The 15,376-nt window shown below is 37.6% G+C and overlaps 1 protein-coding gene across 2 annotated transcripts in view; it reads left to right on the plus strand.

The window, feature by feature from the left end:
* The window catches only part of LOC140752172 (ADAMTS-like protein 4), a 167,713-nt gene extending 152,545 nt beyond the window's left edge, over positions 1-15,168 (plus strand). Inside the window, exons 7-16 of one of the 2 annotated variants that reach the window (XM_073086367.1) lie at positions 4,840-5,023; positions 6,248-6,408; positions 6,508-7,056; positions 7,391-7,657; positions 8,403-8,547; positions 8,972-9,147; positions 10,303-10,498; positions 11,020-11,097; positions 13,665-13,784; positions 14,074-15,168. In XM_073086367.1, the coding sequence (XP_072942468.1) occupies positions 4,840-5,023; positions 6,248-6,408; positions 6,508-7,056; positions 7,391-7,657; positions 8,403-8,547; positions 8,972-9,147; positions 10,303-10,498; positions 11,020-11,097; positions 13,665-13,771 (1,863 nt within the window). In that variant the 3' untranslated portion in view covers positions 13,772-13,784; positions 14,074-15,168. The remainder of the gene's footprint in view (positions 1-4,839; positions 5,024-6,247; positions 6,409-6,507; positions 7,057-7,390; positions 7,658-8,402; positions 8,548-8,971; positions 9,148-10,302; positions 10,499-11,019; positions 11,098-13,664; positions 13,785-14,073) is intronic. The other variant, XM_073086368.1, reaches the window with a different exon arrangement.
* Positions 15,169-15,376: the final 208 nt, after the last annotated feature.

Below are 15,376 nucleotides of genomic sequence, written 5' to 3' on the forward strand. Positions count from 1 at the left end.
ACAGTTCGCTCGTTATTGATTTCCATTCCGGGGGGGATTGGAATTATTATGTAGAGCGACTATGTCGTGTGAGATTTATCTGTTACATTACATATACATATATGCAAATAAAATGTATGTCTGTCCGTGATTTTACAATTTTAACCTTTACCTTCAGCCGTTCAAAATATAATTTCTCTATTCAATCAGTTTGACTGTTTGTCTTCATATCAGTATGTCTCAGGGTTTTTTTCACGAGAGATTGTAAGAGTTAAACTAGAAAAGTTTAAACCGATTCTTTGTTTCTGTGCTTATCGGCAGTGTTAAATTATACGATGTTTGGGGGTGTTGAGACACTAATACACAGAGCCCAGTTGCTAAGGGTTTATTGAATCCCTGACCGAACTTAGGTATGACTCCGATACGATTTGAGTTTTATAACAGATGTCCTAATATAGGGATTACTTACCATCAGATGGACTGCAAGCGCGTACTTATTTACGAGTACTTTAATAAAAAATATAAACTGTATAGGTAGCTTTTGCCCTAATATGTGTAAGATGAAAGTGGAGCACCTCCGACGGGACCTCTTCCAAGCATAAATATATGTTATGCCGGTTGCAGGCTGCATTTTAATGTAAACTGTTCTTGCAACGGAGATTAGAAGAAAGTCTGACAGCTATAATCGCTTGGTACAGTCAACACCAGATTAGTAAGTATTTTATTGTACCACATAAAGAACGTCACTTTTGATATATTTATTTTTTATTTATAAAAAAAGACATAAAACTGAATAATCTGTAATAATAGCCATTAAATTAGGATGGTACCATTGAAGGTGGTGCAACTCCTTGTGATTAGACTCTGGAGACACCACCGCCACTCCGATTTCTATCTAATAATATCAGTTTAAGCGTTGCTGTGTTCCGCTTGAGGGGTGTGGTAGGCAGACTTATCCGAGGCGTTCCAGTTTAGTTCTCAAAGGTAGGAACGCATCTATGGCTGACCTAAGGTAGAATTATAAACTCATCTGAGATTGATTACAGGTTTACATGGGCTGCAGGATACAGATAGACTGCATGCATAAAACTTCAAAATTGCTTCTACCGTCGATTGTACAGCATAGAAAGTAGCAGATTCATTAAAGTTATTTGCGTTAAAATGATAACGTCAATTTCTCGGACCAATTCCTAACTGAAACGAACTAGTATCTAAAAGGAGCAATTGAGTCGATTAATGGCTGACACGGTATACAGCCCAGCTTGTCAAATTACAGAACTAAATTGCTCAGTATCGAGACTAAAGAACTAAATATACGTAATGATGAAGAGACTAACATATCAATGATGGTGATATATGATACCTGAGGATTTTAATACGAAATAATGAAGCTAAGACTAAGGCATTAATGATGGTATTACGTGTTATTTGAGCACTGAATATTATGCCGAAGGTATTGCATAGGTATTTGAGGAAATAATAGGTTGGTAGCATTCTTCAAGATTTTATGCTTATGTTTAAGTAGAAAAGTCAAGTTTTAAGTAATAATAAGTGATAGGTTTTAAGAATTTTACATGTTATTAATACATGCGGCTTCGCAGAAAAATAAATATGGAGTATTCCAACTTCGCCTATGTAAAGGACAATAGAGAATCTGCGACCAACCTTGAGTAGTAGGACTGACCTATTTTGAAACTGCTTGTGCGACTGTACGTGTTACCATGAGCTAGTGCGTTAAATGAACCTAATATTGCAACCAATATATGGTTATCTAATGATTGAATACCATATACAAAACAATATCATAAACAAATATTTTCCACAAATACGACTTTTTCTGACACCTACCTAGACAAGCTTAGAATTAAATCAAAAATTATAGAATTCTCGCTGAAAGTTGTAAATAAACAATGCCCTTATAGCTTATCCTTAAGCTTATAAATATTCGTTCATTATCTGTAGATACCCTGTGAATTTCTATAGCTCCGTTTAATATTACATTTTTAACAATGATATGTACAAACTATACCTACATGCAAATCTTTACATTGAACGAGACCAAACCAATATCGATGGAAATTAAACACAAACTCCGTCGGTTGGCAGTATCTGTAGTCTTAGCATTTTGAACGAATGTATTTAATTCTAAATTACTACAAGCTTAGGGATTAGCCCTTCCATGTCCAGTTTAAACAGTATTCTGTTGCACGCCGTTACACCTACAAGCTGGTAATCTCGCCCTACAACGGTTTAGTACAAAGTTTATAACTTATTTAAGACTAGATTTTCCCTGCGGTGCCGTTTGCTAAAGGTCAATGGTGTTTGTAACATATTTTTGTAGTATCTAAGAAGATAATTAATACCTTTAAAATCTAATCACAAATTATTCTCATTGAAAATGTCTGTTTTTTTTTAAGAAGAAATCTACTATTACATGTCTAAGATCTATGTGGTTTGAGAAACCGCCCTTTATCAAAAAAATTTGTCACTATGAGTGAAGATCTGAGCTGTCCATAGGAATAAAGTACATATTAACCAAAAAATGCAGCATTAGCATGGCCAATGGTCATGGAAAACATGTCATTGATACAACCAAACCTTACAAAGTATATACTCGTATTATTAGTCTTTATGTAAAGAAAAGTAAAAAGTAGTTTAACTACTACTATTTAAGTTAATATTATTTACGTAGATTTACCTAACACTGATAAAATATATATTCTTGTAGATAAAACAATCCCGTACGAACATAAATTGAGTTGTAATGACCGAACCGGCGTAATGAAACCTAAATAAAAACACCATTACGGAAAGCTAACGATCTTCAATATTGTAAATGTCAGCAAATGCAGTTATGCAGAAATATTAGTTCATGTTTCCAACAAACGCAGTCCTAATGCAGTATGATCCAATATTATGGTAATGTTCAATAGATTTGTTGGAGATAATCTTGGAAATTATACTCAGAATGCAACATTATTCTAAACGGATACATGATCGTGATTATCTCGAGATCTTTATTGATTTCTGCTTATTTCAAAAGGCGAAACGTGTGGAATCCTTATAGATTTTTTACTTCAATATGTAAATACCAATATCTACTCATAATTACATAGAAATTCATACGAATTGTGAATGATTAAATTGTAATATTTAGTTCATTTACCTATTTCTCAAATTTGTTTGCCAAGTCGATGGTAATAATTCAAAAGTTCCAAAGATATATTTTCCAGCTTTATGGATGAAAATAGTTATATCACTCAATATCTACTTCATCAAATGTTTTCTATAACATTTATTTTCTATTTTATTCATACATTTTACCATTTCTTCTAGTAATAATTCAAGTTTCAAAGATAAATATATTAATTTATTTCCACTTCTTAGTTGAATGAATCTAAATAGATATATCATTCAATATTTACTTCATCAAATATTTTTATAGCATTCATGTTTTCTATTTTATTCATACATTTTACCATTTCTTCTAGTAATAATTCAAGTTTCAAAGATAAATTTTCTACCTTTCGGTTATATTAATAGAAATAGTTGCATCACGCCATAGCTACTTCGTCAATTTAATTCATCTATGTGTGTCCCAAAGATCAATGACGTAACTGATTCATCAATATGTGTAGGTACTATAAATTCTTAATAGAATCTCATTGGAATTTTGTCGAAATATACGTTGACCCATTTTAATTTTAAGTAGTATTAAAACGTTCCGAAAATAATTGAGAACTGTCTACTAAATTAAGAAAAGAGTACGAGAAAAAGATGGGCGGATCGGTCCATGTTTCTCGGATGACACGTCATTAATTTATTGTCAAAATGTTTTTACACTTCTGAAATAAATGGACGTATAAGAAGATGGTTTTCTTTTGCATTATACAAATTTGTTCTTTCCATATCTGAAATTTTAATTTTGAAAAGGAAACTAAACTTAATATGTGTAGGTATTGAAAAAGTTTTCATCAATATTTTTAATTTCTTTTTATCTGATACACTTGTAACATAAAGTAATTTCAACTGTGTTTTATTCATGGTTAGCATTGTTGTGTTCTATTCTTGATACAACAAAATAAACTATAAGCAGATTAGACAGATAGACTATATGGTACATCACCCTATAATGTAACATTATCCTTTACATTCGATTCCTTGCAAGCTTCTACTCCCTTTTTTGCCTTACACCTAGCTAATAATTTTATTGCCAACGTCCATCCGAGATAGATGAGGAACATATGTTAAACGCTCATTTCACTCGCTTGCTATAATTATGAATACGTCTAAGTCTGTTTCCTCGCATTCTACGACATCCGTGAAATGCTCTGACATGTTAATTCATGAGCTCCGCATCACCAACATGTGGGATATGCGTAGCGAATTCAATATCGCATTTAAAAGTGCTTTTAAAATAGTGGAGTGAATTTGCAAATGTGTTGAGCGTGTTCTGTCTTGAATGAATGTGTATTCATTTCTTGAAATAATTCGTCAGTAATACTTTCGCTAAAGCTTGTGTTAAAGCTTTTGTTACTTTCAATCGTATTTTGAGCTTTTAAAAATTATTTAGTCTTATAAATACTTCCTAAGCGCCGGCTATATATGTGACCATAATTTGAGGTTGTGACAATAAATTTCTTCAAACATATTTTTATGATTGATACCTACTAACAATTTTATTACATGCTGGCTCAATGTTTTAAGATATTCCAGGGATCTATGTTTTTTTTATTAAACACGATATACCTAACAACATATTAAAACAATACTTAGTAGTTAATTTTCATAGTTTAATCGTGTCAGAATATTCCATAAAATTACAAATAGCATCAGATCTAAATTTCCTCTTCTTTCCAGGTGGTAGGCCGGGAAGGCGTGCTAGCGTCAGTGGCGACACGTGAGGTCCACTGCGGCCGGCGCCTCGTGTCCGGGCTGTTCTCCCGCCCGCGGCTCCCGCTCGGCTACTCGTACGTGACGACCGTCCCGCGCGGCGCCTGTCGCCTCAATGTCTCCGAGATCGTCTCCAGCGAGAACTATATAGGTCAGTGTCGTAACAAAGAGAAGTACGGTCACCAGATTCAATTGCCACTGCATTATGATAATGCAAGTGTGGAGCAAGAAAGGAATTGGGTATTTCAAATCCGGGTCTGTGAAAAATCTGCTGTCCAAAATTTAATTTTCTTGTATAGAAAATAAACGTACTAACTTAATGAATAAAAAGTGAAGTTTAAAAAAAAAAATGTTGAAAAAATGTTGTATGAAAAAAATGTTGTTTAAAAAAAATATGTAAAAATATATTTTTATAGTTGACAAAAAAAATTGACAAAAAGTTGACAATAATAGTCAATAGCAAAAAGTATTACTTCGATCGACCATTGAAAAATGGCCCTATTTGGTTAAATATTTCAAGATCGTATAAATTGCATGTTTTGTACCAATATTATAGTAGCAACACCAATTACACCTTCAAAATCAAGATTATTATGTTTCGAGAGGGCAAAGGACTTAAAGGTGTTAAAGTTTAACAGTCAACGTCAAACTAGGTGTATCTACTTATATTATTGCACAAGTTTCGCCACAGTTATCTGTAACAATGATCTCTCAGTTATTACCACGTACTTAGATGTAAATGATATCGACCCTTTTAAGCAAGTAAGCTTAATAATACACCTCGTACGAGATAAGACAGTGTTAAATGTCCAAAGCACGTTTACAATATTCCCTAACTTTAATAAAATATATTTATGTTTACAAATGGAATATGAAGTAGGTATTCATTCTGTTCAGTTTAAATGAGGAGAATTATTATCACTTTTTAACTTGCGCCGAATGCCAGCTGCCAATTAATTGTTCGAGCGTCTACTGTATCCAGAAGGATGTTCAAGGCCTTCAATATAACTTTTTGATTACAATACGACTATCCAATAGGGCTTGATTTTTATTAAAGTGATTCGGTACGCAAATAGTAGGTCACGAAAGATCTTAATAGAGAGATGAAGTGCGCGCTAGTGCAAAGATCGATGTCGAATCGATTAATCGGAATTGCACACGCGCGGCCGGTTTGCCGAACGCATCTCTTCAATAGAGGCGCCTACGCCGCAAATTGTGAGATAAATGGAGATAGCCGACCGCACAATTGGTGGTTAATTATTCGCATGACGTACACCGCCGAACACTTTGTTGCACGAGCAATTTGCGAAATTGATACGCAAAAGCAAATGTAGGCGTCTATCTGGCATATTCTAAACAATCCTTGTTTTTTTAGCATTAAGAGTGACGAATGGCTCGTACATCGTGAACGGCGAGTTCGCTGTGAGCGCGCCCGGAAGTTACGAAGCGGCGGGCGCTAGATTTGTTTACTCTCGCGCAGCCGGCCTCGACAGTATATTCGCCATGGGGCCCATCCAGCATCCTATTGACATCATGGTGAATATTTTCGCATCTTGTTACTACACTATAAAATAAATTAGAATCACACATAAATAGCGTCTGCGTCATACGCTCTGACACATCTTCCTGTTTTAGGTCCTGTATACGCAACCAAATCCAAACATCAAGTACGAATTCTTTACCGATTCATTGCCAGATGAAACAAGTAACAATATTCCACCCGCGAATAATCTCGCAGAGCACCATCCAACACAACGGCACCACCGCCACCACATGGCAGAATCTCATACTAGATCTCTCGATATTCCGAAATCGGATCCTTCGTTATCGAAGCAACCAGAATTCAACTCAATGGAAAATCAGTTCCAAGTCGATAGCAACGTTATCGGCAACAGAAAGTTTATATGGAAAATTTTATCCTTCACACAATGTTCGAGAAGTTGTGGCGGTGGTCTGCAGATTGGTAAATTCAAGTGTGTCGAAGTTGGCCATAAAGAGGACAAGGAAGTGTCTCCTGCCCACTGTAGTGGAAACCCACCTCCTACTAGGCGTCGAAGATGTGGTACTTCGCCGTGTCCTCCAAGATGGAGGGCCACAGCTTGGGGACCGTGTCCAGTTTGTGGTCCAGCCCACAGAACTAGAATCGTGGGCTGCGTACAAGATCATGCTCGAGGAATCACAAAGGTATAATAAACAAAATGTACGTTTACTTTTTCTTAATAATTGCGTTATTTCGCAACGTTATGTTAAGCTTAGGTTGTTGCGATTTTTCATTTTTCTCTGTCAATTTTATCCCTACAGGAAACATTTACTATTTTTGATCGAATCATCTACTAGAGTACATAAAATATCTGACATATTAATAATTACATCTTTGTTTCAAACATCTGTATATCTTGTATACATCTGAATCTACACTCGTATCTTGCTACCAGATACCTACCTTACCTATAAGATTTTACCTAAACAATCTTTTATCTCTCTCAAATATCATTTTAATATTGTGACATATTTTCAGATCAGCGATCAGAAGTGTCCCCTGCCGATGCCAACAAGCAAAGAGCTCTGTGATATTCCGAATTGCGACGGCAGTGCTGTCACGGTAAACCTGCCACGTCTTGACACGAGGCGGCAAGTGCGACCAAAGGACCGTACTGACACTTTCCGTGAAGGGCCAGTTATTTCTGTCGCTGCTAACGCAACGGAAAATGAATTAAGCCCGATACCGGAACCGGCGTACAGTTTCACTGCCGCTGGTGGATGGCTCTACACGGAATGGTCTGAGGTAAGACATTTAATTGGAATCTTCCTGAGCAGAATTTAAACGCCGTACATACGGTATACTTGTATATTATAAAAACAGTTCTTAGGGTTCCGTACCGAAAGGATAAAAACGGAACCCTATTACGAAGCCTCCGCTGTTTGTCCGTCCATCACAGTGTCTTTATCTTTATGAACTGTAAAAGACACTTGAAATTTTATTGTATGTATTACAATGGCCGCTATAACAACGAATACTGAAAATAAAAAACTTAAATGTAAAACTGGATTCTCATACAATAAACCGCTATGGGTTCTCATACAAGAGACCGCTATTTTTCAACGTTCTTCGCTTTACGAGTATCAGCAGATTATTTACTTTAAATTTTCACAATGTATTTACTTCCATTATTACCATGATGATAACAATTACTAAAAATAAAAAAAATATAAAAATGGTGGTACATTTGGTGGTCCGTTGGTCAATTATTTTTCATCCTAGTGCCTTGAGGTAACCCTGAATAAGTGGTCAAGAATGCCTCCAATCTTATTTTCTTTATTGAGATTTTAAAGCTTTTGTCACAAATAAACAAACCACCCGTACACTTGACTCATGCCTTTATCCAAAAGTGAATTTCTATAAATTTAGAGATGTTGTCCAGCTTTGTTGCAAATAAATTGGATTACTCAGCATTTAAATTCTGAGCCATACAAGGTCTTGTATTTTAGTTGTGACGGTATTTTTAATTAACGCTGTTATTTTCGTCCAGTGCGTAGGCTGGTGTGTAGGAGGTGGGGTTCAATCTCGCAGGGTGCGTTGTGCGGAGCCGAACGGCTGTGTCCCGCATCGAGCGCCCCATGCTTCTCAGGCGTGTAGACCACGGAAACAGTGTGAAGACGCGCAGTGGTTTACTGGTAAGAATTGATGTTGATTAAGGTAAAAAAGTAAGGGAAAGCAATACCAGAAATCATAAAAAAAGTCTAAATAATAGTTTTATTGTATTTTTCCTTTAAGGTTAGTTTTATGTGTTTCTGAACCTCAGTGGACCGTATTACGGACATAGGGGAAGTATGCAAATGGAATTGGAATATAAGATATGCGAAGACTGCAGACTCGCTGGCTCGGCCGCTTGTGTTCGTAAGACTCCTATTCGTAAAATGACATCGAATCTATTTGCTTTTTGTAATATAATGTAGAAAATACAAACGCATCTGTATTTTTATTAGGAGACTATTTGGTGGCAATGTATGTATAAACCTATGCATTTAAATTGGTGCTAAATTTCACATAATTGATGATTTTTACAATATAATTAAAACTTCTGTTTCATTATGTTAGGCGAGTGGTCACCATGCTCAGCGGCATGTGGTGGTCGCCAGATCCGCGGAGTGGTGTGCATTGGCGACAACGGCAGGAGATTACGAGAGGCCACTTGCCACGGTCCCAAGCCAGAAGCAGAAAGAGATTGTGGAGGTTCTTGTGCGCCTTCGTGGTATCTGAGCGACTGGGGTGAAGTAAGTCATTATATCATAACTTTATTCAGTACCTACCAATGTTTTTAGGGTGGTAGAACCCTTTGTGGTTCAACTCCGGCGGCACCACCATCATACCTATTTCTGCCTAATCACAGCAGTGTGAGGCGCTGTTGTGTTCCGTTTTGAAGGGTGTGGTAAGGGAGACATACTTATCCGAGGCGCTCCGGCTTAGTCCTCAGCGGTAGCGGCGCATCTGTGGCCGACCTCAGGTAGAAATATCTAATCCTAATTACAGATATCCATGGTCAGCAGTAGCCAGTTACCATCAGGTGGACTGCATGTTCGTCTGCTACTCCTATATTATAAGAAAAGCCTAAAACGACACATCATTTTACCCAGCGGTGAATTATTCATCAACCATTAACAAAATATCATAAATTGGCTTCTAAAAAAGGGTGTTCTCGTAGATACGATATTTGGCTCCGTATTATTATAAAGATAATCAACAATGCAAGTAAACTAGATGGTTAGTGGATCATACTATGCATTCAATCGTTTCACACGATATTTATTCGTGCGGTATTGATGCTATTCTAGGTCAATATCACAGACTGACGCATTTATTTACCACTAATCTTAGCCCTAGTCGTGGTTGTTTGTGTACTTTTCTTTATTTGTGTCCACCTTATCTATAATACTGATATCTGTAACATGCGCTAATCAGAGACTGAAGTGCGCATTTATTTACCACCTATTTTCTTAGCCTTAATCCTATTTGTTTATATTCTTCTTACTTGTGTCCACAGTAGCCATGATAGTGAGATGTTTTTTTTTTTATATAATATGGGAGTAGCAGATGAGCATGAAATCCACCTGATGGTAGGTAGCTACTGCCACCCGTGGACATCTGTAATCAACCCCAATGCAATATCCAAATTCCTACCTGAGGCCGGCTACAAGTGCGCCGTTACCCCTGAAGACTAAGCTCAAAGGCCTCGGAAAAGTATGTCTCCCTTACCACACCCTTCAAACCAGCATACAGCAGCGTTTAACACTACTGTTTTGAGACAAAAATAGGTGTGAGGGTGGTGCCGCCGGAGTCAAACCACAAAGGGTTCTACCACCTTCAAATCGGTATCGTGCGCTTCTATATGTAACATGCACTCGATATTGATTATTGTATTTTGTCACCAGTGCACAGGCCCATGTGAGGCGGGTATACAAACCCGCACAGTGTGGTGTTCGCGCGGCGGCGAGGACGGCGCGGCGGGCGCGGCGCGCGACGCGGAGTGCGCGGGGCTGCGGCCCGCCGCGCGCCGCTCCTGCGTGCCCGCGCGCTGCTCCACGCGCCCCGTGCCCCCCGCCAGGCCAGTCAGCGCGGTACCCTCCGGTGAGTGTCATCCGTTATTAATGCAAGGTTCCTTGTGAGGCGGATATCCAAACACGTACAGCGAGGTAGGTATCTACATTCGCTAAGTATGGATTTCGCGTGGTGGTGAAGACGGCGCGACGGGAATAGCTCGCGACGCGGAGTGCCCGCGCGCTGCTTACACGTCCCGTACCCTCCGGTGAGTGTCATCCGTCACTAGTGCAAGGTCACATGTGAGGCGGTATCTAGATCCGTATAATATGATGTTCGCGTAGTGGTAAGAATGACGCGGTAGGGGCGGCGAGTGACGCGGAGTGCCCGGGGCTGCGGCCTACCTGCGCACACGCCCCCTACCCTAGCTTCTTAATAAGAATATTAAATTAATTTTGTATATTGTATACTTTTATCATAGTAGATTTTGTAAACATTTCTAAGCCTATCTAAGCAAGTATTAAGAGTATATTATATAACACGGAATATACTCGTATTAATTAACTTTATTTTACCTCGTGGTATAACTTAATTAACGTAATCTTATTCAGTTTCAGACCCCCAACAGCGGGTAACAAGACACCAAAGTGAGAACACACAGAATTTCAGAGATAGATCGACCGGGAACGGTGAGTCACATCTTTTAGTAATACCATACACGTATTTATACATTTATTATTTATACAGTTGCATTGCGCATTTTTATATAAATGGGTCGCTATGCATTGTAATAAATAATAGTAGCAAAATACCATATTGTTATGCCGAACATAATCCAGTTGATGAAATACCTACGCCTATGTGAGATATAATTAGCTCAACATAAGTTATGTTAGTAAGGTTATTAAGTACCATACCATTCTTTACAAGCATTCCATGATTGAAACTAGTTTTCCCACGTATTCTGACTTTCAAAGAAGAACCCGAGTTTAGGGTGTTTTCAATATACAATCATTGTAGAGTCCGCGCTACAAAACAAATACAGGTCTTTTTATTTTTTTTATTTATAATATAGGAGTATCAGACGAGCATGCAGTCCACCTGATGGTAAGTGACTAGCGCCGCCCATGGACATCTGTAATCAACCCCAGATAGGATTAGATATTCCTACCTGAGGTCGGCCACAGATGCGCCGCTACTCCAGAGGACTAAGCTGGAACGCCTCGGAAAAGTCTGTCTCCCTTACCACACCCTTTAAAACGGGACACAACAGCGCCTAACAATGCTGTTATTAGGTAAAATAGGTGTGGCAGTGGTGCCGCACAAACCACAAAGGGTTCTACCACCTTCAAAACAGAAATACAGGTCTTTGGTCCGCGCCAAACAAAACAGCAAATTGTAGTTATTAGCGGGACGAACACTGCACGGGACACCCCGGCACCCTCCGCTGTCCGCTCTCGCCCGCGGGTACACACTACGTTAGTGTGCCCTTACGTTGCTACGGAGTATATGCTTGTAGTTGTGTTTAACCGCATTGGCTCTCTAACTACACCTGCGCGCAACAACTTCAGAGCGGACTAGAACTTTGGCGCGTACTATACATACAATATTTCGTATACTTTTCTTTTCTATATCGCATAAAGCAAGATGTGTAGGTTATACCTAATATCTCTTGCTACGTGACACAGTACAGCAATATAAGTAGGTTAATATAAAATTGTGCTAATTTGACTCAAGTAGACGCTCATTTATATTAGTCCCATAAAGTAGAATAATACTCTATTAGTGCAAAGTAAAATATGACCCCATAAAACCCCATTCGTCATAGCGCCTGAGTTCCAAAGTACACCGCTCACCATTGGTAAAAGTGTAGGGATCCTGGGAGTTGACATCTCGTGTGACGTGCAGTATCGGAGTCATTTGGAAGTTAAAGCCAAGTTGGCTTCTAAGAAACTGGGCGTCCTGAACAGAGCCAAGGAGTACTTCACTGGGGGGCAACTCCTTCTGCTTTATAAAGCGCAAGTGAGGCCCCACATGGAGTACTGCTCGCATCTCTGGGCAGGGGCACCACAATACCAGCTTAACCCACTTGACTCCGTACAGAGACGCGCGGTGCGAATCGTCGATGACCCAGCGATCTCTGATCGGTTAGAACCCTTAAGCCTGCGGAGGGACATAGGTTCCCTCTGCGTGTTCTACCGACTTTACAATGGTGAGTGTTCTGAGGAACTGTTTGATCTGGTGCCTACGTCGCCTTTCCTTCATCGCACCACTCGCCGAAGGATGAAGTTCCATCCACATCAACTGGACCCGTGGCGGTCCTCCACGGTTCGGTTTAATCGTTCATTTTTGCCGCGTACGTGCAAGATGTGGAATGAACTTCCTCCTGAGGTATTCCCTCAGGACTATGACATGGGGCTCTTCAAGAGGGGTGTAAAAAGAGCTCTCCTTCAAAGCCGGCGATGCATTGGCGACTCCTCTGGTGTTGCAAATGTCCATAGGCGACGGTGACTGCTTTCCATCAGGTAGCCCGTCTGCCTTATCGTTAGGTTACATATAAAAAAAAAAAAAAAAAAAAAAATGACCGTTATACCAGTTAATGTAACTTTAACTGCTATTTAACTTTTTGCGCCTTTAAGTTAGATTAACCATGTCTAGGAATGCTTGCATTACCGTTCTTGGTCTCTATTAAGGCGAAGGCATATTTATGTTATTATATTATGTAATAATAATTGCAATGTAAACACGAATAATTGCGCAATCTTGCGGTGAAGATGTAGAATCTCATGTGGTTTGATTGTAACGATACCGCCACCATTCATATTTTTGATATAACTCTGATTTGGCGGGGAATGTGGGAAAGCAGGCATACTTTTACGAGGCATTCTAACATGGTTCTCAGGAGTAACGAATAACAATATTTCTGTGACGGATCTAAAGTAGGACTTGAATCCTGATTCTCCCGAAAAGGTCCCAATAGGGGAAGCGCTAAGAAATTACGGTTGAGGTCCGTTGCAGATCCTGGAGTCATCAACTGAGCGATGAGGAAGGTTACTGAGGGTATTTTAGTGCACTAAAAATTCTGCATAATGAAATCTTACCAAGATTTACCCTTCGTCCTCAAAAAATTGGTCTTCAATCCTATTTGAGATTGACTACAGGAGTCCAGGAATGACAATAAGCAAGTTATCAGTAGTATTCAAAAGCAAAAAGAAAAAAAATGCTTAAAATAAACGATATTTTTCATTGCCATCAGGTCAATGTGTGGATAAGTTGGTGAACTGCGCGCTGGCGGTGCAAGCGCGGCTTTGCCATTACCACTATTATGGCGACAACTGTTGCCATTCTTGCCACGGACGGTAAACGGACAATTGCGGTAAGTTTATTTTTTACATTTATTTAATTTTACCCGTTATTTTTTTTTCTTTTTAAAATCATGACTGTTGACGACAACTTTTAAAATAAATGAATATTGGCATTTAATATTTTGAGTATAAAAATTTTTGACTCGTTGATATTGATTGTTTTAAATAATTGTTACACAGGCGTTATAATTACTAATATTGATTTTGAGTTAGTAATTTTTTAAGTTTGTATTGATTGTAGCCGTATTTTGAAATGGGAAAATTTAAAACTTAAGTAAATAATCACATTTTTAATTTCAGGTACCGTTATAGAAGGGCGTTCAAGGGCTATGACTCATAGAATTGTGATACAAATGGACTCATAGTGAAAATACGCATTCTGTCGCTGTAATATACGCCTTGGCAGTAAGGAAATCTCGTAGTGAGCACTTAGTGGCTAATATGCTATGGCTATAGGTAACTAGAGGTATTTGACTATTTCAACAGAATTTACGTAAATTCTCATTATAAATCATCACAAAAAATATTAAGTAATAACTGCCAGTAATAAAATATACATGTAGTTATGTATTTTTGTATATAATTATGTATAATATATGTATGTATTGGTTTTTTACCTCTTCAAGTATTCAACAAATGTATTTGTAATGATATATAGTTATGTTTTCATGAGACATCATATTATTTGCCAATGCTATTAAATTAAACATATTAAAGTACCATTACCATACATACATAAGCATTATTGTATAATGTACAGGTACAATGTACCTAATGTACCATAAAGGTACAAATTTTTTTTTTAATTTCTGACAATTAAATAACGCCTTATATTTTTATATGTAATTATTATTTTAACAGTTTGGTTCATTTGTTTATTTTTTTTTTTTAATTTTGGATAGTTTTTTTAAAAGTCAAATACCTCTGCTATATAACATACCTAATAGAAGTATTATAAAAGGAATAATTAAGCCATTTTTGAAATATGTTACGCATTAAGGTCCTTCGCACATTATTAATCGGTAGCTCGTTTAAAATGTACAATTATATTCGATAGTTTTGCTGGTTAAAATAATGTGATAAGCACATGATACTACTGAATATAAAACTATTAAATACTACTTGAAGATATTGAAGCACCGTACGAGTAAGTCACAGGCTGGTGAAATTATTAATCACAACCAATTATAACTCATCAAATTATTTTTTTTCCATAATTATTTACTCAGTTGCTATTTTAAACATGATTCATGATTAAATAGATAAATTATCACTTCTGATTTAATTACCAAAAAAATATACTTTATAACTAAAATACGCGAGGAGGTAGAGCGTGATTACCTACTTTAATTGATGAGGGCGCCACTATATGTGTCATACTGACATCAATGACAATGCAGTTTCATATGCCGAAATAGGTAAAACAGTTTCAATAAATATTACAATCCTAAATGGGATCTATCCATCTACCTTCCGTTCGCTCTTCATAATGTGTAAGCAAGATAAATATACAAATAGCGTCATTTTGGATTACAAATTTTATTGGAACAAAACATACATATCCATGCAATAAAATTGTTTCAAACACACGTGTTTAGTCTGT

The sequence above is a fragment of the Epargyreus clarus genome, unplaced genomic scaffold (genome assembly GCF_041222505.1).
Source record: "Epargyreus clarus isolate Ecla_fem2 unplaced genomic scaffold, WU_Ecla_fem_2.2 ptg000024l, whole genome shotgun sequence".
Classification (NCBI taxonomy): domain Eukaryota; kingdom Metazoa; phylum Arthropoda; class Insecta; order Lepidoptera; family Hesperiidae; genus Epargyreus; species Epargyreus clarus.